Source organism: Bombus affinis, chromosome 14 (genome assembly GCF_024516045.1).
Source record: "Bombus affinis isolate iyBomAffi1 chromosome 14, iyBomAffi1.2, whole genome shotgun sequence".
Classification (NCBI taxonomy): domain Eukaryota; kingdom Metazoa; phylum Arthropoda; class Insecta; order Hymenoptera; family Apidae; genus Bombus; species Bombus affinis.
Window position 1 is genome coordinate 7,205,324 of NC_066357.1, and position 24,476 is coordinate 7,229,799.

General features: G+C 41.3%; 1 protein-coding gene across 3 annotated transcripts in view; it reads left to right on the plus strand.

Moving 5' to 3' along the window:
- LOC126924336 (colorectal mutant cancer protein) overlaps positions 1 to 24,476 on the plus strand; it is a 59,225-nt gene that overhangs the window by 14,641 nt on the left and 20,108 nt on the right. For all 3 annotated transcript variants that reach the window (XM_050738691.1, XM_050738692.1, XM_050738693.1), the window contains 2 exons: positions 4,544 to 4,773; positions 5,631 to 5,767. In XM_050738691.1, the coding sequence (XP_050594648.1) occupies positions 4,544 to 4,773; positions 5,631 to 5,767 (367 nt within the window). The remainder of the gene's footprint in view (positions 1 to 4,543; positions 4,774 to 5,630; positions 5,768 to 24,476) is intronic.

Below are 24,476 nucleotides of genomic sequence, written 5' to 3' on the forward strand. Positions count from 1 at the left end.
ACACTTCCACATACTTACTTCCATCTAGGCTAGTCTTTGAAGAATGGCGTTTCTGTCTATTTGAAACAATCGTCTAGAATCAAAAGTAAGAGTAACCCATTTTGTGTACATTCGAGAGGATAAAATAGCTTCTCTGTAAATAGTACAAATATTATTTGCAGCATTTGCTCTACGAAATCCATTCAACCCGAACTACCACGAATGAATACGCATCTCAATCATAATTCTACAATACGTAGAAATGAGAATGGTATACGAAGATACGTGTATTGCGTGTGAAAGCAACGGACAAAACATAGCGACGAATCGTTCCATTCATACGAAAGATACAGTATCGCTCATTATCAGTCTCTTGTGTTAGTCCGTCAGCCTCTCTCTTTCTCTATTTCTTAACTAGGAAACAAATGATCGACATCCAACTACTTTATTGTATAGATGGATACCGTATTGCGTATGTGGCCCTATTTCAGTCCTGAGCGTGTATCTCGTACGCATCTCATGATCTACGTGTATTTCAGAGAATTTAGAGACGTCTGCTTCGATCGACGTTACTTGCAGTTATTTCATACATTAAACTTGCAGCGAAGATAGCCTCGCAAGTATCGACAGTCGCTGCCCTTTCGCGATAAAAAGCTGAACTCCGTCCGTGCAAGGTTGGAGATCATCTGACGCTTGCGAAACAAGAATACCAAAGACACTGACCATGTCGGTTATCAGCTTGCCATTCGGCTAATTTCAATTACGAACAATACCGCCTGTTCCTGAAATTAGTCACAGATCAATTCTTCTTTTCCGAAATAGGCGACGGTTAAATGTTGAGGATGCGACAGAACAAACCCAGATAGTATGGAATGGTTGACGAGTCATTAAGCCCCAAAATCGAACGAGAGTTTCCAGCTGTGGATCGAACACTCGGAGACGATGCTTAAAATATTCGGAGAAACTAGTACGAGTAGGTGGGTCGTAAAGAGATCATAGATGTCTCAGAAACGTAAAATCCCAGAGTCCACTGCTTTCACTTAGAACGATTTTACGATTGTATTCGAGTTTGGCCAGTTAAGCTATTAAGCCAAACACGTAACAGGTTTTCGCTGTTAACCCAAATCCGTTTTTACGAAGTTGTAAGAAGATGGAGTCTTGAACCGTCTCCATTCTGACTGTACATCGTACAATGTATACAGTGTACACTACTGTACACGCGAATGCTTGTTGGCTCGGAAGATCTCGAGTGTGCTACTTGCGTCTACGCGCTCTCTCGCTTCTTTTTCACGGTGTCTCCGACTTGAGTAGCGTCTCGCGGGTACCTCGAGGAAATCGGTTCAATGGTTTGAAGAGGCGGCAAGGTACTGAATGGCACTCAAACGTTCGCCTGGCTTCACGTGAATTACATAATGCTTACGCATTGATTGCGTCCCGTTAATCACGACCGGATCTCCGTGTCGACGCTCTTTCCCTTTTTTGTTTCGTCATCCTTTTGATTGCAATTTCGCTCGTCTCTGGCCTCAACGTCCATTCTGCTATGAATACGATCGAGTGTGAAACCTTCTGCTGATCCTTTTCTTCCTTTTTCCGCAAGACTTTCCATTGAACGAAAGTTGATTAAAATTGTGTGCTATACGCTACGTGCTGAATAGGAGAGCGCAAGGTGTGGCTGTCACGGAAATAATAACGCTTCTGCAGTTTGCAGACCGATGCGATTCCTTCCACGATCCACGTGTTCGCGTTTTACACGTGCTTGGGCAAACATAGAGGCACGTGGAATTAGATGAACTCGCGTTATTCGATCGGTATCTTATTTCACGGCGCTTCTCGTACCCGGCGTACGTCCCAAAAAAGACAAAAATAACGAAAAGTTCCGTGGCGGGACGAGGGAAAAGTTTCTGCGAGAAAGTTTTCGTCGCCACCCCTTGTTCGTCCCATCGAGTTCCCTTCTTTCTGCGAATCGTGAATACTATGGTATTTTTTGAAGTAGATCTGGAAGAGAGAAATAATTTACAAGATATTGGGGAAAGTCATATCTCAGTGGATACTTTAACGGCCAAGTTATCTCATACTGTGCTTCAAAACGACAGAATATAAAAGCTTTTGGAATTATTACTAGAACATGAAAGGGGGTGAATCTACATGCAAAATAAGCCGAATATGAAGAGTGACATTCTATCATATGAAATCCTATTTTCGGATAAACTGATATCGAAGATCTGTCGAAAACTAGTACATTTGCATTGTGATATTCATATTGCTGTTCGAATTTATTACATTAGGCAGCGAGGGACGAACAACGAAGTAAAAGTATCTTTTTCGCTGAAGAATTTTCATTTATTAATGTAAAAACCGTAACATTCCGCGTAATTCCGCGTATTTTACGAGTAATTAATTTTATTATTATATTATTATTATTTTTTTTTTTAGTATTATTATTATACCAACAACTTTTTTATTTACAGTTGCTCTCAAAATAACGTACAAATTATAAAATTACCTAAATGGAACAGAGGGTGTACTTGACCTTGACCAAATAATTAAAGAGTTTAAATTGAATATTTCCAGCGACTTTCATTATAATTTTCCCACATTTAAATTTACAGATACGAGGGAATCGCATTAATAATTCGCTTATTCGCGACGACCAATAATTCGATTTTCATCTGTGTGTAACATTTCCACGTTATTACCAGAACTACCAGCGTGCCGATGAACCGATCAAGTCGTATCTTCATAGAAATTTTATAGATTTTCATGATTCTTCGTCTTTTTCAAATATACAAACGAAAGCTTGTATTTCTTCTTCCTCGTTTTAAGCTTCGTCCTATTGCCAGCACTTTAATTCCTTTGAGGCAAGTTTTATACTTCGGGCGTTAGTAACTCTAGTGTTAAATCGCATCCGGACCACGCCTTTTCCCTCGCATCGCAACAAAAGACGTCAGCATTCACGGAGAAAGGAGACAGAGAGTCGGTTTTAACGATTTTCTCCGAATGTCCGTGTCTGCTCCGTGTAGCCGATGAATCTTTAATTCCCCGTTATCGATCGCCCCTGTATGTCCGTCTTCCGCGTGATTCCCCAACGTTCGCCGAGCGCGGTGACGTTTTAATCGAGCCTCACCGATGATACTCCATCCTGCTGTCGAGGAAAATTAAGAGGAGCCCGCCATTGCAGAGACATCCGGACACCGCGAACGCGACGTTGAATACGGTTTATGAGCGTGGCGATTTTAATTAAGTAGCTTAGCGGCGCGAGCCTGCTGCCTTCTCCGTTGTTTCTGCGTCGTCGGCCGCGACGCTTCTTTAATCTCGCGAACGTCCAGCGAGTACTACGGGAGAGTACCATCTTCGATCTATGAATTATTCAGGGAATAAATTATTCATGGCCGTAGGAACGTAGTTATGTGGCCGCGTTTCGCCAGACGTGTGATCGCCTGGAAAAACAGGTGACTTCAGACCACGTCCCCGTCGGGTCAATGGTTTGACGTTAATGAGAACCGCGGATGACAAACTGCTCGAGTAGAAGGGAGCATCGAAGGGAATTTGAATTGCCGCAGGGACGTTTGAATTTTTTACAGTTACTCTGATTTATGCTGTCGTCCATAAGTCTCCGGACGCTTGGTATACTTAGAGCAGGCATCAATGAATATTGTAATTATAGAATGAAGTTGATATCTCTGATATCTGATAATCATACTATTACAGTCGAACCTTGGTAATTCGAGTCTCTGTAATTTCAAATAATATTTTAATATCGATATGGTAACGATACTACAATACGAATCCTTCGTTTGAAATAATACTACAATTTTGTTCCAACTCTTTATACTCCGCTGTGAAAATCTTTACAAAATCGCCCCCATAAGTGAAATTCGAACAAGCCCAACCTTCGCAGATCGAACTTTATCTCTACATCGTTGTCTCTACAGCTTGAAATAATAATGATAAATGATAAATCGTATCTTAACTTGCTATCTGACCTACCACAGTCAACCTACGTATACTCGTTATACTTGTAGCCCTCTCACACAAACTATACGTATAACACAAATAAACATTTATTTTTATAATTGAATAATTGATCTCTAAAAGTTGAATTTATCTATCCTCGAAGCTCTGCGATTCGAAAAATGTTAGACCTTGTACAGATCCTCTTTAAATCACTCCCGTTTGTTAACATTCACCTTAGCGGAACTTTATCTTGATGCAAATTCTCATGCTATCTGACTAATCGATTTCTCGATTTTTGTTAATTATAAGAATTTTCATAGAGTTAGACGAACAGAAGAGATAACAATGAATGTAAGATTTTAGATGAAATTTTGAAAGCGATCGTTTGACCGAGACAATGCCTCCACGACCGAAGAATTTAACTCTTTCTTTGAAATTGGCAAATGTCAGAAAATCAGTTACAAATTAGCAAGTGATTTATAAAGTAGAATGTATTTTATATTTAAACTGCGTGGAATCGTGAAAGGTTGGCAAACGCGACGATTATGTAATTCTGCGATTGTCTGGAACAGCTCGAACGAAGGCTATTCTTTTCTGTTTGAAATTGCAGTCAGGATCTGCTGACGGTATGCAGAGAACTGAATCTGGAGAATTCGGTGGAGGAGTTAATGAGAGAATTGGGGGCGGACGAGCACGGTCGCATTTCCTATCAAGAGTTCCTCAGGTGCCGCTTGGCTCTTCGGCCGGAGATCGAGGCTCTCAGGTCTGGCAAGCACAGAACTAGTCCTCATCATACGCACACGCCGGAATACTTACCGACTAGCAGCGACAACAGTCTCGGTAAGCTCTTTCCTTTTTCGTTCTTTTCGTAAGTGGCAGGCATTTTCGCAGAGAGTAAATTTGGGAGATATTCGTTGTTGGTATTTCAAACATAAAAGAATGAAAATTATATTTATATCGTTTTATGCGTTTAGCGTTAATCGGGCAATGATGGAATTCTTTTGTTATTTTCGTGGATTCTGCAATTTTTCGATGTGGATTTATATCTCGTTTTACGTGCGATATTGCATCATACGGAGTGTCCCAAGAATCGTGGTACAACCGGCCAGGTGGTAATCCTGCGTGGAAAAATAAGTCGAAAAGTAAGAACATCTTTTCATTTAAAGCTTCGATTTCGAAAAAGGTGAGTTTGACGATTAAACGTGGACGGTATTGCGATTTCTTTCTACTTTCCTTTCCTTCTACTTTCTTCTGTATTTAATTTGGACGGTTCTATAAATAAGGATAAAAATTAGTACCTCTTAAGAATCACTTCATTAATTACAAAGCAGATCTTAACATTCTCCATTTTTAAAGTGCAGGCACCCACAGAAACAGAAGTTTCATAATTCGAAACTTCCAATATTAGTACACGCGTAACTAACGAGCTTTCAGACTCGTTTTCTTCCTTTCTGGAACATCGCTCGGCCGGTTATACCAGGATTTTTAAAACACCCTATATATGTATAATGTTTCAAACTCTGTCAGGATCTTTCGCACATTCGCCTCGTTAATCTCGGATAAACAGAAATCTGAATCAATTTGAGCAGCCGGTTCGATCCACGTTCTTCCAATAGGACATTCGATTTTGGTCTACCTGATTTTACGACGTTGAACGTAGTTCAGCACAGATGATACGCTATTTCACTTATGTTCAGGTACCGTATCTGGACGGCATGAACGCTGGGAATTCGATAGCGGAGCACGCGATCTCTCGCCGGAACCCCATACTCTCCAGAAACTAGTGGAAGCTGCCGCAGGGGGGACTGGAAACATGCTAGACTTGGCAAACAAGGTGAGCTCGTACGATTAAAACACGCTCTTATCTACTTTGTCTTACCAAATGCGAACGTTTGAAATTATTTTATCGAGTTCAAAATTCACTTATCGGCGCTACGGCTTAATCTACGTTTAAAGTACTATTACAAAAAAGTAACCAAACTAGAAAAATATAATGGACCGAATAATTCAGTGTTCCCAGTAAGTTCCCAGTGTAAGCAGTATACTTAGGTATTTTGTAACGAATTTCTATTAAATTACGGCAAACACGGTAATATAGTGAAAAGTAATTCCTATTTGCTGTTTGCCAGTTGTTAAACGGTAATCGATTTTCTTGAATTAATTACAAAGATGGAAACGATAGAGAATTTTACCTTGGTACACGATACACAGTTTTACATTTCGCGTTAAACATTTCTATAAGTATTCGAACACTTTCGTGAGCAATTGTATATATCGAGCAATAAATTTCTCTATTTTTCATTGATGTACCTATAGATTGCCAAAAATGTTACGAGAATAATTGTTGTAAAATTCCTAAAGAAATAGCTCTTGATTAGGTAGATTTTATATGAAAATAAAACCTTGCGTGCACTTGCAAAAGAATACAGCGTGCAATATTTGATTACTCCGATGTATTCGTCAGAGCATTATTTCTATTTCGTTCGAAAATCCACTGTAACCATAGTCTAATGTTGATGTTGTCTGGAATGTCTGCTTCTCTCCATCGCCATTACTCAGCCGTGGAGAGTGAAACGTGCGAAAGGAAAGATTTCAAAGGAACTGCAGCTTTATAGAGCCGTAGCGCGAAATTGCCAAGTGCGAATTACCCCTCGTAGACCGGCAAATAAGTTTTCTCGCCAGAAAAACGCTGCTGCTTTCAGTTTCTTCCCTCGCCCGTCTATGGATCCTCTTGTTCTTAACCGGCCACGTTGGTACGTCTTTACCTCGATCCCACGAACCACGAGAATTTCCTCACCAGGTGCAATTAACGACGTTTCAAATGCCACTCGAACGTGATCCGCCATTATATAACGACAGATTGCACGATCCTGTCGCCTGTCCCCTTATCCCCCTGGGATAAGTTTGGCGAATATCTCGACTCGTTAAAATTGTTCCAGTTTCCAGAGAATCGATAACTTGGACGCTATAGCGCAGTCGTTCGTTTAATATCACGTGGTTCTAGATTCATCATTGTTTTTTACTCATACGTAAATAAATAAACGAATGTCGGATTTGTTGATTCTAAAAGTGATGATTCTTATATATCTTATACATAACGGGATTAATTAATGGCTGGTAAAATACATACAATTACGTGAAATATTATGGACCTGTGATATTCGGTTGTCCCAAAAATTTCTTTCGTTTTATAAGGAAATAATAGATGCACAACATTTTTCGTTTTATATTATTTGTAAAATGGATCATATGTAATTAAATAAAATAAGATAAAACAAAAAATATTGTGCATCTACTATTTCCTTATAAAACGAAAGAAGCTTTTAGGACAATCTAATATCTTCATGAAATCACATGTGTTAATGTGTTAATTTTAAAACGACATATCGTATGCACCAACTTGGTATTCTGTAAGATGCTACTTCTATGCAAATACATTGCCCTTGAATTTTTCTTAACTTTAATTACAACTGATTAAATAGAGAAATAAGTGTCATAGTGTAAACGTAGTAAAAGTGTAGAAGAGAAATAGTATTGGTTTATAACGTACAGATGATGTACGGTGATAAAGCGGAAACTGGAAGCCACTCAAAGCCGAGAGCCAAGAATTAAACAAATAATAAATAAATTAGAATCGATTAAAACAATCTAATATTTAGAGTGTTCGTGCCTGAATTATAGATTTTTCTGAACTCGCGCATGTTACTTGGAAACTAGGCTCGAAAAGAATTCCGGCAAAGAGGGTAGAGGATCGCGTCGTAGGATAAAAGGCGAATAAAAATCGGTCGAATTCCAAAGCGGTGAAGAATTATCGTGGACCGTCGCGGTCGTAGGAAGGAAACGATGAACGGGGGAGAAGGAAAGCGCGGAGAATGGCATACGGCATTTACTGCCTATAAATAACCGTTATTACATAGTACATTACCACACCGAAAATGCGAGAAAGCAAGAGCAAACGTTTAGCCAGCTGCGCTTGCGAAGGTGAGACCGCGAGACCCGAGGCAAAGCAACCTGAAGTGCGTACTTTGCCGGGCGAAGAAAGGGATCTCTTTCGACTGGGCGAGCCAATGGAATAAGGTTAAAATGCAGTCAGCCAGCCAGCGGCCGCGAGATGTGGTTCTAACGACCGTCCGTGCTTTCAAATTACCTTGAAGCCAACTCCAACCAGGCTGCTTTCAGAAATTTTGGCTTTCTACGACACTTTGTTGTATCGTATTCGTCTTTGATATTTCGTAATCACAACAAGAGCATTGAGATCGAATACTTTTTTAATACTATTCGCAGTGAAATATAAAAAGTATTCGTATGATTAATTCTACAACTTCCTTTGCCTTTGATATCTCACGATCACGCCAGCAGATTAAATAGCTTTTGAATGTCATTTACAGCGAAGGACAAAAGTATTCGTACAATTAGTCCCGCGATATCTCGTCTGCAGAACAGCAAGAACTGATTAACCTTCTTCGATGGTAAGAACAATTTAATTAGGAGATAAGCAAATCTTGAACAGGTGGCCGGCAAACGGTTTGAAACACCCGCAGGATCGCTGTTCCTACAAGGTCCCCGGAAGTACGGTCTGGCCATCGAAAGTAGACGTTCGTACGGCTAGTTTGGATTATTTCTGCGGCTGAACATTATCTTCTCTTGCCAGGAATTTGCATGATTACGCGAATAAGAGTCAAGTTCGTCCCGGTCGTAAAGGTCTGTCTTCTTTTGCCGCAAGGAACTCGAATTTTCGACGACTGTTCGCGCGCGTCGCTCGCCTATGGGCGATGATCTCGTTAGCTGTTAGCCTGTTACCGAGGCAGAATTTCCATGGAAATAGAACACTGGTCGCAGAGGTGTCAACGTTGTCGGATAAACGTAATGCTGTCGTTAATTCCGTCCCCTATCTGACGGAGATCGTACGATTCGCGTGGAAACGCGTAACAACGCGATCGCAGTCCTGGCGGAAATTAATTCGCGTACTCGTCCTTCGGGCGATTTCGCCGCGAACATACTAATTCGAATTATTTGAATCGAGATATGGGAACCACAGTGAGCAGTTTGCGCTGCAGAGAATTTCATACGCATCGTTTCAACTGGTGAATAAATTTTACTTCGTCGACCGACGTCGATCATGGATCGTGTCAATAACTTGCTAAGTGTGTGTATATTTGCTCGGTAAATACAGCGAGCCTTTTATGATGATGAAACTGGAAGTTTCACTAAATCTATTAAACGATTTATTTTACTTTGGATATTACATGTATCTGCATATTTGTATAATTTATTATACTATATTTGATATATTTTATATATACATATTTGTCATTTGTATTTTCTACATTTTTCCCTAAAATTGTTCATAAATGGATAAACATCCGCGGTCTTACGATGATAATACGACGTTCGATCCGAAGAAACCGAAGATTCGGCACTGATGCTTTACACGTTGAAATCTGCATCGTGGAACGCGTTATAGCATGTGTAGACTGCTTATAAGACGCGGGTACGCATGGTAGCGGGAACTATCCAAAGAATCTGCAACGCGTGCTGAAGATATATTTGCCAGGAGGTCGTTCAACCGGAGTTCGCCAACGTTTATCCTGAACCTGCCGATAGCACATTATGGGACGCGTATCGATTTTACGTAAATCAGTGATATAACGTTGCCGGCTACCCTTAATGGGATATCGTTAGAATTACTTGAGAAATCGAAATGCTAAAAGCAAAGTGACACGATGTAGCGATTTCTAGACTTCTCTCTTTCTCGATTCTGCTGTGCGTAGCAGCGAATGTTCGTCACGGGCTTCATTCACCTAGCAATATTCCACAGACTCGGTTTGCCAGACAGACAAACCTCGCCCACAGCGAAACTTGCGGTAAACTACGAAATGCACTTTGCCGTCTTGGCGCTAACAAACGACATGGAAGTCCGCAGTTTCCGTCAAGCTTTAACTCCCGACTGAATCTCCGGCTGCTCTTTTCCTTCTGACGTATTCTACCCGCGGCGTACACCAAAGTTCGCACCAGTAGAAAGCCACCGTGCGGAATCGATCTCAAGAACTCCGCAAAATCTTATCTTCGAGGACACTTTGTCGCGCTTGCCAGCGCGTGTCGCGAATCTTCCGCTTAATTATTCAGGAATTTTCCTTGACTTATGGGAACCATCCGGACTGACCTACTTCTGCTACGTTCTACCGATTTCTCTTCCAGAAGAACTTGCAACTATTTGTTCGTCGCTTCTATGATTTTCAACTTGTATTTCCGAGTGGCACTGCGTGGCTCAGCAACGTGAAACTCGATGCGCTGCGGAGAGAAGTGAATTTAAAGGCGTTCGGAACATATAAATTTTTGCCGTTGCTGAATGCTCCGTTTAGCAATTAACGCTCGAATGATATCGCGTTGGATTATAGATGAGTGCAGTAATTTATGTCGGATTACAAAAATTTAGGGTATTTCATTTTATCTCGTATTCTACCTTCTCCGTGGTAAAGATAAAAATTATTTATTACGGTCCATTTGTATTATGTATGTTATATTACACGTTCTATTTTTCCAGCTAAAAGATTTTCTGAACTTTCTGTCATTGGGAAAAAGATTGCATTGCTAGAATCGCTATCGATGTTACCGTGTACCTGCGTTCCTTTCCTCTACGCGAGAATGTAGCTTCGAAATGTTTTCTACACATACAATACTCGCGCTTAAAAACATGGTCCCGTTGGAAAGACCAGACAGTCGCATAAAATTTTCTTTTAACACATCGTAAAAGAAGTTTACCACGTTGATTTTTTCTCAGAATTTTTTCATTATGCCTTCATCTAGATAAGAAAATCTTCCGTACACGTCCTTATTAAGCAGGCTGTATAAAAGTACTGTACGGTAGCTGGATCTCGAGGAAGGAACTTTGCAACATTTTTCGTGTTCTCGTTTAGCATGGTCGCCGGTGCAGTTACAGTATGTGAACTATGCGGCCCCGTATGATTCCAGATAAGCCGAACATGGCTTATTACAGATACGACAGATTGAATTAAGCAGCACGATTATGGTATGCTTTGTATCCGTTATCGCTGGTCCACGATACATAGTACAGGACAAGGATTTGACCAGGAACAATAGCTTATCAAACGTGTAATCTTATATCGTACGGGTATCGTCTCGGCAAAGCTGATAACTTTCATGAAACGCTATTGGGGTCATTGATCGATAACTCTCCCGAGGAGTGTCTCCTGTTGTCTTTCCATAGGGAGGAACCTCGGTGTCGTTCATGCCTCTTACCACGGGCAATTGTTTTGTTCTCATGGCCAAACTTCCCATTGAAATTCCTTCGATCCGTCCACCGATTTCTCAGAAATTTCCATGAATTTCGAAGTGCTACTTTGCATTTTCTGTGTTGAACCACTCTTCTGAGTTCTAAGTTCTGAAACAGTGGCGATATTCATCCTTAACCTTGTTGTATTCTCCCTGTGTCACTTTCCACCCAATTGCTTTTTTCTGACTTAAAGATAAACTTAGAAAGTATCTTAAACTTATTGGTGTACGTGATCTTTCATTTCAAATGTCTCTTGACAATGTTAAGTATATTCTGTTCGCTAAAGCGACAGCGAGATTGAAATATAAAGATTTAAGTATCGCGAACAGTTTGAGAGATGGTCGTGACGCTTAGAACGACGTTGTTGCGGAAATGAACATTTTCAACGACTAATCAACGTAGATCCTAAACAAACCAAGGCGAGCTCAGACATTTCGAGCTCGGCTGACAATCAGATTTGTTTCAACAATTAAATATTCGTTCAATATACAATTTAACATAAAGGCGCAGCCTTATTCATATTCGCAAACAGTTGGCCGTCTGCTCGTAACCTCTTTGCGTACTGCTGGCAAATATGTTCGTGGTACAGTTACATTTATCCAAAAATCCAATGAAACTCCATTTACCATTACTTATCAAGAGACAAACGCTTTATATGCATAATTGGACCTCTGCAAATTTCCCTGCTACGTACTATTTTTCGTTCGCCTAATAGGAGCTCACATTCACACGAATGAATTCAACCATTTAATTTCAGTTAATCGGACATTAATTAAAATTTCGTTCCAATAAACGAACTTCGACTGCACTCGCCGTTCGAATACGCAAAACTGCACGCGAACCTAGCAATTTCTCCAATTCATCCGCACGCGATCTTCCACGTCACGCGCAAATCAATTTGCAATATTTACACGACCTAAACGGTATCGATCGGTCAAATGGCTCAGTCAGATTGCAGAAGGGCAACCCGTTTCCCTCCCTTGCCGCTATAGGTCGCCATCACGGCAGGCGGCATGCGATCGCCAATAAAAATCCGTCTGATTTCATCGAGGTAGAGATACCCAATGTCGTGTACGAGCTTTCCTGTTTGGTTCGTGGGTGGAGCACACGTAGCGAAGCTTTCGGTGTTCTCCAGTTCTTTCTTGCTTAGGTTCTTCCAGGAAAGACAGAAAGATCGTTACTTTCCATCGCCCAGGCCGGTTTCCTTCCCCGGATATTTACTTCCGGCCTGTCTTCTGTCTCGAGAATTTCATCCCAGCAGGCCAGCCAGTGTGTGTTAAAGGCTCGAGACGAATTCTTCGGGAAGGCATCGCGACGCAATAAACGCTGGAAGGCATTTTGCCACGCAGACGACGATATATCGACGCACGCGCGAAACTACCCCGGCCGTCCTCGCAATTAACGGGAATCTTATTTCTTTATTAACGCGTCGTATACTCTGTTGTTTACTGGCGTTCCGCTTTTATAGGCGCGCCTATACACCTATCCTGCGCCGGTTTACCTCGTAAATTCACTTTTCCCAAGGACGTTCCTTGGTTTCAGCGAACGGACAGAGGAATTTGACGCAGTGATCTTTTGATTTACGTCGACTGGTACACTGATCCGTAACCCACGTTCCGTTACATTGTTTTTAAACTAAATAAATTGACGCTCAACAATGTGAATGATTTAGGTAACATCGTCAGAAAGAAACGCGCGAATATAATACAATATTTTACTAGAATTAAACTTGCGATTATTATTTGTAAATATTACTTGAATGAATGTTGCGAAGTAACATTATGCAGAATCCGACTTGTTGAGTTCCAAAAGAAACAGGTCGTTCTGAATAAAAGATGTCATATACACTGTGGGTTTTGGTTCACCTGTTTTCTTTATTTATTTCGACAAGATATATTCTACATTGTCGTAATTGGCGTAGAGTAATCCTTTTTTTATTTTTCATATATCTCTTATCTTTCTTTTACTCGTACAGGCTACAAGAGGTGTGTTCAATGCGGCGACCTTCCTCCCGTAAACACGAATCTATTCTATTCGAAGTTTTCAGGATCGTTGCCAGTCAGTTCTTGTAGTTTCATTTCTGATACTGTCACTTGCATTCTGTTTGCATTGCCTGTAATGCCATATCGGCGTATTCTACGGTAGAAAATTTATATGGCGTCGTGAATAGAAACTGAATCACTGAACTGAAATTGACAGCTTGAAACCAAGAGTCGGACGTCGGACTGATGTAAGTGTTGTAAACATTCTGCTGCTTCCCCTTGCCTTGTATTTTGTGCCACGCTTGAGCAAGGTAAACAACAATTACCTCGAAAACGAATCAAACAAGGTCCATAGCGTATATGAGTTTTTTCTTTTTAGAATGACTTAGCAAACATACTGATAAAGTTATTCGGTTTCTTCCTGGAAAACTCTGTTTATTTATTTGATTACTATGGAGTTTTATTCAGAATTTAGCGTGCTCTAACGTCATAATTTTGCATTAAAATAAATCATGGCACGATCTTACTAATCTCCAATTAAATCGACTTTATCGTACAGCGATACAATTTTCAGAAAATTACGAAACAAAGATTTGATTTTGCGAAATTGTCAAAGCGTATTTCCTTAAACGCCTATCAATATCGGGCCATAGAAAATAGAATTTGAATCTATTATTCGCGCGAGCAGTTTGGATCAAGCGGAAAGTAAACGTGTCTTTTCTGTCTCGCTGCAACTGGCGGAGGACAGCGTTAATTGAGAAATTAGCGAAGTTAATTAAGAAGCCACACCCGGTCTATCCTAATTGCACTAATACTATACCTATCCTAACCCAGACAGCTAGCCCCTTTTTTCCTTAATTCGGACCATTCCCCGCCGAGAATTTCCGCAATCTCGCGAACCTCCGCCCGCGATTTGCATATCTTTGCGAAGTTTTCTGTTCTAGAAATCTGAATCGATGTTCGTTCTTGCTCGTTCCCATTCTATTTTATCGGTCTGCTGAAACTTCACGACTAAAATCGGAATCTTCCCAACGAGCAAGGACGATTCATTTCCCAATGGAACGATGAACCGTTACTCGGATTGTTTAGCAGGCCCGATAGGTGGACAAATATTACGAACTGGCAAACAGGTGTGACGTACGCCATTAAAGGACGGTTGTCGTGCACAAATACTCACGACGAGATATTTACAGAATCGAGAATAGTTTAGGAAATTTTGGATTACCGGTGGGAAAGTCAATATTAGTTTTTGATAAATACTAAGAAAGTCAATTTCGAAATGGTCATGCGATAGCGGATAGAGGAAAGTTTAAAGCTGCTAAGTTATTTGTTCGTGTACATTCTGACACGTGACACTGACAGTTTTTGTACAAATTTCTTCCATCATGTTGCTGACAGTCATCTATTCTGGAATATACATATATTACTAGATTATGGATATTTATGCAAATTCATATTTCTGCGAATATGTATTATTTATAAGATGGAACCTGACCAGAAAATTGTTTTATCTGTTAAATATCGTAAACGATATTGTACTTCAGGTAGTATATATATCTTTTTTTCACATACTGTGCTCAATCTATGTATTTTTGCATTTTGCAATCTGATAAATGCAAAAGTTTGCAGCCTACATGCTACATTTATTCGCTAATCTTGTCACGTGCAATTCTGTTTTATGAAATTCTGGTATTTTTGTACCATTTTCTGTATCCACAGCGCTGGACAAATGGAAGTTTAAAAATTGTTGCGCTATGAATTTTAGTATCTCTCGTACTATACTGATATTATATATTGGTAACAGTGATTTTATCTATCGTATATATTATATTTCTTCGTTGCTCTTATCAAATATAAATTCATTTTGCGACATTCCAGCATTTTTATATTGCTTATTTTATAAACTTTCTTTTGTCGCGTACTCTATATTTACACTTCCGTTTGTCGTCTACTGTATCACAGTTTGAAATTGCAGGGATCGTTTATCACGTGGATCTCGACGTCTCTCGCAATTAGAGAGTCCAGCGAAATTCTCGTGATCTTACCTGTCTTCCGTAATCGCTGCAATATCACGTCGCGTTCCTTCGTAATCATGTCAGATACAAGTTCCACATCGTTTGCCTTTAAACGGCGATCGTTCGCAACCAGAGGATCACTCTTAATGGAATCGTTTCGACCCGATCCCGTCCCTGTTTCTATTAATCGGGCAGAGTCATTAGTCGACAGACACGCTGGTGATTTTCACACTTCCTGGCAATAAATAATCCGGCGTCAATGGCGCGAAGTGCCGCACAATAAACGATCGCGGTTTCGCTATCGATAAGAAGGTCCGTAAAGGTCTTCGAACAGTCGTAAATTGTCCCGCCCATGAATCGTAAAGGTCCATAAAGCGTATAAATCATGCGGCATTCGCATTATAAAGCGTTTCGAATACGCGATCCACCGATGGTGTTACGATGTTTCGTGCAATTAAAACTGCTGCTCATGTTGACGATGGATCGCGTCCGTTTCGATACGCCGAGAATTGACTTCGCCACCCGGAATGCCGATAAGACGAATGGAAAGGCACGCTCTCACGTGGGACGTAATAACCCACGCGGCGACTTGCCTCAAACACGCAGCACAAAGATATTCGAGCACTCGTGCAAACCTTTTACGAATATTCCGTTTGTGTTACGCGAAACATTTTGGAATATCATTAGCGGCCTAACGAGACTCGACCATCGTTGTTGTTATATTTTTCTACGTTTACGTTCCCCATAAACGGATAAACATCGTCAAATTATTCACGACTGAACTCGACTGCATAAGATTAGACGTTTTAGTCCTTTATCCCTCGTTCGTGCCCTCTGGGTCGAGTAATTTACACGACGACTTGCTTCAAACAATACAGTTGCTCACGAACGTGTTCGAACATTTGTAGAAAGCCCTTATGAATAATTTCTGTGTATTATGCTTCCATATTTTCGAGTTTCATCATCGTTTCGCACGAAACTCGACTATGCCGATTATTACATTTTTCCACATCTACGTTTTCCATAAAACTATGAACATATTCGATCTACAGTGGTCGCGAAAAGTATTTGACACCGTTGTATTTATTATAGCATATATATGCCAATAACTTAAGTGCAAGTATATTAATTTTCGTATCATTCGTTAGCGATTTCATACAACCACAAAAATTTACTACTAGGAAAATGAAATATAGAGCCTGATAAAAGGAGCGCTTCTTTGCAGTCGCCGTATTTATGGCTAGACTCGACCGTATAAAATTCATCGTTTTAGTCGTTTATCCTCTGCGTTGCTGAAACACATAAAGGAGAGCCTACAAACATCCCGTCACGAACTTGTTGTACGACCTGATGCTTCTTAGTATTTGGTTCAAGGAAACTCTAGCCTTCCATTTCCTTCCCACCTCTCTATATCTGCACGACCGTTTCATCGATTATGCTCGATCGATGTAGCTGGTAAACCATGCACCACGAGATAAGACACAGCAAGAAAGCTTCGTCCCTCGGCCTTGAACAAAGCACCCTGTCACACTTCTAGACAGATCGGAAGGGGATGGAACAGATCGTGGCGGGCGATATCCGGCTCTTCTCGTGCGCTCTGCTTCGATTGTACTCGACAAGGGGGTGGCGAGTACAGGCTACTTACTTTTTATCGGCTGCAATAACCGCGGCGTGAAGTATCGGGCTATGTAACGCGACAATTGGAGCAAGCGAGACGACCAGAATCGGAGCTTTCGGTGCAACGAGCCGTAAGATCGGCGAGGCTCGGCGTCGCTCGGACGCCCTCGGCTGTGGCTTGGTGAAATGCGCCAAGGGTGTGGGAGAATCGGTGGCTCAGTCCGTCACCGTGCGTTCCGCCTAGCGTAGTGGCCGGTCGCCGCTCCGAGCAACCGATTTTGCGTGCGCTACCGATCCTCTTCGTCTTCTTCATCGACGCGCGTGTCTTCGTCGACCATGTTCGTTCTCGTGTGATACTGGTGCAGTGACCTATTTCCGATTCTTTCGCAGCTGCATTGGAGAACCGTACAAGTAGCGATCGGTAGGGTTGTACTTACGGGTAAATGAGAATTGTACTCGAGGAATGTTCTATTTACCCACTTGCACGATAGGAATAATTTATGAAAAATGTTTACGAACATTTGGAGATAGGGTTACGATTTACAGTTTGGCATTAACACTTTGTTGCCGGGCAACGTAGAAATACGTTTTTCGTTTATAAATACGTTTCTCCCTGTTAATATTCGATTACGTAGTGTTAGGGTATTTGATCGAGTTTAGCTCGATCGTTAACGTAGAATTGCTAGGATCGAGTAGATCGGCAAATGTAAATAATTTAGTCTGCGGCAACTGCCCGTTGCCTTTGACGCCGATCTATGCGAAAAATAGTAGCAAGATATCGGATCTGCATCGTATCTAGTTTTATACTAAAGACATATAGTTTAGGTAATATACCTGGCTGAGTTACAATGATGTAACGATTCGATGTAACAGTCTGATTGTTCCAAATTATCAAAATTATCTGCTTTTGATATAAATCTAGATACCGCAGATGTACCTAATATTGTAGCATCCTTTTGCTAAGCTACTATTGTTGCATACCGTAGTATCTACCGTACGTCTAAATACTACTTTGCTCTAGTTGCAACAATTAAATTACTTAAATTATCCGCCTTTAAAGATAGATCTAATAGGTCGTAATTGGTCAATAGGTGTTAATAATTAGATGTTGCAAATATGCTGCTGTATTTTGTTACTATTTTACTAAAGATCGATGACGATCGTAGCCGCGATTGTCGAGGCTGGCGCAGGCTAAGTCTCCGTTTATATAGAGCGCAGCGAAGACGGCCGACCTCGTGAGGACAATCGATGCAAAAGCAATTACGCCGCTAACGTGAATTGCACTGCGGTATACTTCGCGTTATCTTCCATGCACCGTATATTCTGTCTCGGAGTGGTCCTCTTCATCCCTGTTCACCTCCCCCAAAGATACACCAATATATACACATACATGTACGAAATTCTTTCTTCAATACACCGCATAATAGGAAACTAAAACTGTTTATCGATACAGAACTGCGTATCGATTCAACCACAATTGGTTTCATTCCTATCTTTTCTGGGTTACGTGCGATTTACGCGTATCGTTTATATTCCACTGTGGTTCGAACTCGATGCAGTTCGATGTTATCTATCAGGACAACGAGTGATCGATGCTTCTTATCGTTGGTTTGTTAGATCGTGTCGCAAGCTATTAGTATGGTCACGCCAGTGAGTGTAGAAAATGGGTTGGTCGGTCTTCTAGGTTTCCTTAGCGGATTGTAATTAGGATGAAGGATGAGCGAAAGACGAAGACGAGAATTGAAAGTAATCATGTCGCGTCAGGGACTCGAGTTTATCGTAACAAGCGGTCTTCTTTATTTCAGCAATGTTGTTTCCCTCGCGAGCCTCTAAGGAGAATCTACGCAGGATGTTCCGTATAATCATAGGATGAATAATCGGCAAGAGGGTGGTTCTACGTGACAAATTAAATAGAAAATATAGAATAAAGTGTGCTCTTAAAAATCTTATTCTATGTTGCTCGTATTTCTTCGCATAAAAACCACCACCCACGGCTGATTATTACTGGGTCGGTCTGTGTGGTTAATACACAAACGTTTCCTCCTATATTCTAGATTTTAGACTTTCGCGATAGCCTAGGCGACATATTTGTGGCTCCTCGGGTCTCCGTCGTATTTTTAATAATACATTGCGCTCTGTTCCAACGTCTCGTAAATATTGCAGTTCACGTTTTCAGGGCAAACCTGAAAAAAGGGCGAAACAAAGCGCAACGTTTTAATAAGAACACGATTGAAACCCGAAGTATCAGAGATACGTTTTCTTCCGTAATACAAAGGATTATTTACGATCCGCAATGATATCCAAGTTGGCTTTTTTTTTTTAAAGTGCCCCATACTATGTAGATTCGTCACGTGGCCAGTTGATCGATTTAATAAGACGATACGGCAACGAACCGTTAACGGTGTACTTGGCTAATGAAAACCGGGTCATTATTCACCGATCACCGGTTTACCTTAACGGGTGACAATTTACATTAGCTAATGGACCGATTTACGGTCAGCCCCGTGACGTATCGACGCGCAGTCCGCATCGCAAAATCGGAGGGAATCGCGTAAATTTCGAGGACGTGTCGTAGTTGATATCGATTGGTTGGGAACGAACGTGGGTCCGGACGGTACATCATCCGCTAACGAGATCCACGAACGGCGAAAAAACCTGTCTTCTCGTGTGATCGTGGAAAGGGTAACTGGCCTTTACCCCTGTCTCGCCTCTCGTCGATCGACCAAACGGCTCGTAATTCAGAATAATGGCATTCCAATACGACTCAGTGTGCAAATACTTTTTATAGACAGCGCATTCCCTCGATGATACCTGATGTTTCCAGAAGGTGTTGAAAACCTTGTTCCGTTTTATAACAAATTACCTCGACTATACACGTTTTGTACAACAAATTTTAAATGTCCGTACAAGTAAAATTCCAGTGAATGCAGAAAACAGACGAGCCACGCAATGGAATCTTTGCTTCGGGTTTATTTACTTGGAAACTTGTCCTTTAGAGATTATCTAGCTATTTAGTAGCCGAACATCACGAGATAAAAGCTCACGGTGTTCGCCTAGTTGCGTTTGAAGATCGGCGACTTTTCGCTTGAAGATTGTCTAGCAGTGAAATTTACAACTCTTTAGAGAAGCAACAGAGTTGCCGAACCGATTCGAGATCGATATTTTTCCGACTTTCGATTGCTAACGCGGGTCATAGTAAGTAGTATAGGTGCCGCTCTAGCCAGACAGAGAATGGCTGGCGCCAGGAAGCCAACAAAATGCGAGACACGAGCTTGATAGAAATTAAATGAATCGTATTGTTTTCCAAAGTACGGTAGACCATGGTTCACCCAGGTTTTTGGAGCGTTGCCAACGAAGTTCGTATGGCGAAACGCGAGAAAAGAGACAGGTGGGACAAAGAACGTAGCGACACGCGCGTGTGGGATGCACCGGTCTCGAGTCGTTATTTTTTTGAATGGAACTTGTACGTGTCATTCCTCGTGCCGTCAAGCCACGCTCTCCAGTCGTCTAACAAATTGCACTTGATCCAAGAACACGACCACGAGCTCGGACTCGTTGATATCGCCGCACGTACGATGCTTTATCCGTTTTTGATGCCGCAGATCGAGTTGGATGAAGCAAGTTTTTAATAGACCGCTTTAGAACTTTGTCAGGGATATTACTCGGATACGTCGTCGGTTTTTTAATTTAACTAGACAAACGTCAGCAGCTTCTGTCGCCGGACGTTCTCAGAACGTACGTTTACGAAATAGTTGGGCAATTTTTAAACGAAAAATCATTTATTTTTAAACAGTTAGTCGATGTTTCGCGTGCCACGTTTCAGCGCGTATTACTATATCATCATTATTCGTCATTATTCTATTATATGAATGCGAAATTTTTCATTTTGTATATAGTATATTGAGTATATTATATAGTATATCATAATATATTGTATATTGAGTTTTGGAATAGATTATTAATCTACTTAAAACGATAGTGTAAGCGTATAGCGATAGCATCGTTTATGTGTATACCCGTGCGTTTCTCTGTAATCGGCCTATCAATTACGCGCCAAATGTCTCTAATTTTCTGTCGTGCTCCCCTTATTTTATCCCCTTTTCAATATACCATTGTTTCTTTCTCCTGAACCGTATACGTGGTCGCAGATAGAGTGGCAATCGTTAAACGGCTTGTTGAGTAACACGCAAAAACGACCGGCGCCATCCTCGTGTCCCGTTTGATTTGCAGATCACCCAAGTTCCTCTCTGGACGCTGTTTATTCGACGATGCACGCCGCCCGCTTAATGTTTACCACGTGTTGCCGAGCGATGCATGAACATTTGCATGAAGCCTGAACGGACGATGAACATATTTATCTAAACGTTCGCGTGTCAATGCATCGTTGACTCTCATAAATCAGACACTCACGCTTTTCTTTGTCGTTCGTATTGCGTGTTTGCTCACCAAGACCATAATTTTACCGAGTTTATGTTTCCAATAATTCATTGACCGGATTTTTTCGACACCGAGCGAACATCATCGAAAATTGGGTCACTTCGCGCGACGAGGCACGAACATTTGGTTTCTCTTTCAGACAACTTTTTCCTCGCTTCAGTGCTTTTTATTCTCCGTGTGGAATAGGTGGAAGTGACACAGCGAGGTCGTAAAATTTGTTAGTGATTAAAATTTATAACCTTTGGTGACAAGTAATTTAAAATGTATCGGGAATTATTCGTTCACGTTTGCTCATTTTGTTAAGTGAATGTGACAAAATCTGTCTCGTAAATACATTTCATAATGTCATCTCACAACGTATGAAAACATTCGGACAGGCGTAAAAAATGAACGAATTACTCGATCCGATATGACGACAAACTTTATTTATTAATCGCTATAACATTATTAGTACATTTTTATAATTTTTGTTTTATGTTTCTAATGAAATTTCAAATGATTTATATAACACACACGGATACGCATAAAAGCTTTCCGCGTTAAGTGTTCAAATATTTTCGCAAGCCACTGTATGTGCATAAGACACATTGTAGTTCGAAGAGTAAAGTTTCTGCACGTGGCCTAATTCGACGGCGAAGAGCTCTACAAGTTGACTCTATTCGGTCCAATTTTTTCCGGATATCCATTTATTCTACTTTAGTCTAGTACTATTAAGTAAGTTTAATAGGACTTATTTTAATTTAACCTTCGCTTAGCCGTGTGACATAGCTCGCGATTATGGGGTACGTGGACGTTCTCTCGGCCATTGCCACGAGTGTAACATACCTTCACGGTATCGTTACAGTGGTACACGTACATCCATGTTTCCTCGCAGGTGTTTAGCGAAGTTTGAATATTCAGAGCGTCGCGAGACGTTATCTTCCTTGCTTCGTTCTTCGCTCCCCCGCGGCTTCGTTCACAGTATTAGCGTAATCACCGAGCTCTTTCATTCATCATTCCCGCCTCCACCTTTCAATTTTTACATCGCGTCGCCGCGCGCGCGTTTTCATTTCTTTTCTCGCGTCGCGCCACTGCGAGTTTCGCGCTTTTGTTTCTCTCCGTCCTGGCAAAGAAAACAGACGAAAGGAAAGAAAAAGAAACATTGCTCGCTGCATTCCGGGGCAACGATTTCAGGGATCGGTAACGAGTTTAACGAACTGGCTTCCTCGCGAGGCATCCCTTCCGCGTTCCTGCTGTTCCACCGACCGGCGATTCTCTCCCGTCGTACACACGCTACCCTTACCGCTTGGTTCGTCAAGAAAAACACCGGCCAAGTCCTACTGAGACGCTCATCATGCCCGTGGAATTAAGCGATCCGCTGTAACGACACCTTTTTATATCGCTGACGAGCGAGCTTTATGCCTCGACCTTTCGTGAACGATATTTCTTATTTCCTCTTTTTTTCGATTTGAAGAATATAACGGTGCATGCCATTTCCTATCTTGCACTGTACTTATAACTTAAAATTAAGTATTGAGTCCTAATGCTTGTCGCTCAAGCGTCTAGGACAATTATTATACCAACTTAGAAATTGGAAAAATTACGTGTATATCAAAGACACCAAGAAATAGCATCTGTATGATGAAAAAGGTATATACTACTGACATATTAACGAATTTATGATTGAAACATGCGTGGATTTAAAAATTTGTAATCTACATTCAATGCGGAAATTTGATTAAAAATAGATTTCCTAAGACATTCGAGCGTACAGTGCTGAAAGGCATAAAATGGAAAAAGGAAACCTGACTGATGTATGTTACAGCCTAATGCAATCCTGTTTGAAATTTTCCAATATCATCATTAGAAGCACAGATACATGTAATTGCCATTACTCTGCTAACGATGCGCTTTCCGATATGATCTTCTTCGTGTTATCTTCCAATGAATGTGAAAAACCGAGGATCTCAGGTACGCCGTACCCGATTACCAGAATGTAATTCACGATAGTTAATCACGCGTTTAAAAAGCTGTCTCGGCGCGTAGCTGGCGTAGGCTGTCGTACTCGATAGCTGGAAACGTTTCTTGAAACGCGGCTCGACGCGAGTACAGAGAGCAGTAATGTCGAGTGACATTTACGTTTTAACGACATTTCGTAAATCTGCCCGGCGATTAACTCGTAAATTAACGGTCGCAATTGGCCGCGTTCAGCTAGCGCGAACGCGCGCGCGCCTTAGTAATGATCGTGAACAGACGTTTAATGGTATTACAAAGCGTCAAGCGGTATGTAACCGCGGCGTTTATACGCTTCGCGGTGGAAAAACGTGGCCGTAAAAGCGATGGTAAACCATCGAGGATAAGAGGATCGTATCGACACGGGGCGCGAGCAACGCGTTTCTCTACTCTGTCCGAACTTTATTGCACGGGATCGTAACCTGAATTGCTCGGCCGCGACAAAGTCAACAGACACCGGCGACGGGAATACTTTCGCGCTACGTAGCAAGCTACGCCAACGTTATCTTCGATAGTTTCGCAAATGCGCTATTCTCTGGAAAAATGTCGCTCTTAACGGACACGTTAGCGCGGAGATAACGTATCTGGAAAGTCAAACTTCGAGCTGTACTTCGCAATGTTTATCCTCGTGCGAATCACGTCATTCCTTGAACAAGTTTCTCAGTCAAAAATTCTTTCATGGTCGTTGGAACTTGCGCCGAGGACATTCGAAGGTCGTGTTAAGGCCGTTCGAAACTCATCGCAAGGTTGCGTACAAGACGTTCGAAGTTAAAGCCGTCCTAAGTCACTCGAGGCACGATCGAGAGTCGCTCGATGTCATCTTCAGAGTATTCGAAGTTTGTTCAAGGTCATTTCGAGCTTACCTTAGGATCATTCGAGGCTGTATTAATATTTCCCAAGAATGTATGTTTCAAAGTCGTTTGATGTTTACTTTGGCTCGTTTGATTCGACACGAACCAAAGTTATCACAAAGAATATCTCTGATAGTGATTTCTTTCTGACAAAATTTCACGTATAATCCGCGATCTTAAACCCTAGCAGATGCAAAGCTTAACTCTGATTCTTAAAAAGACCAATAAGCACGTAGCGTTGAAAGTACGTGACGTTCACGCAGTTCTGAATTAGCGAGAATAATCCTCGTGCATCATCGTGTAACGACTGATGCCAATGAATTCAGATTGCCTACGTGAGACAGCCAGCCTGCAC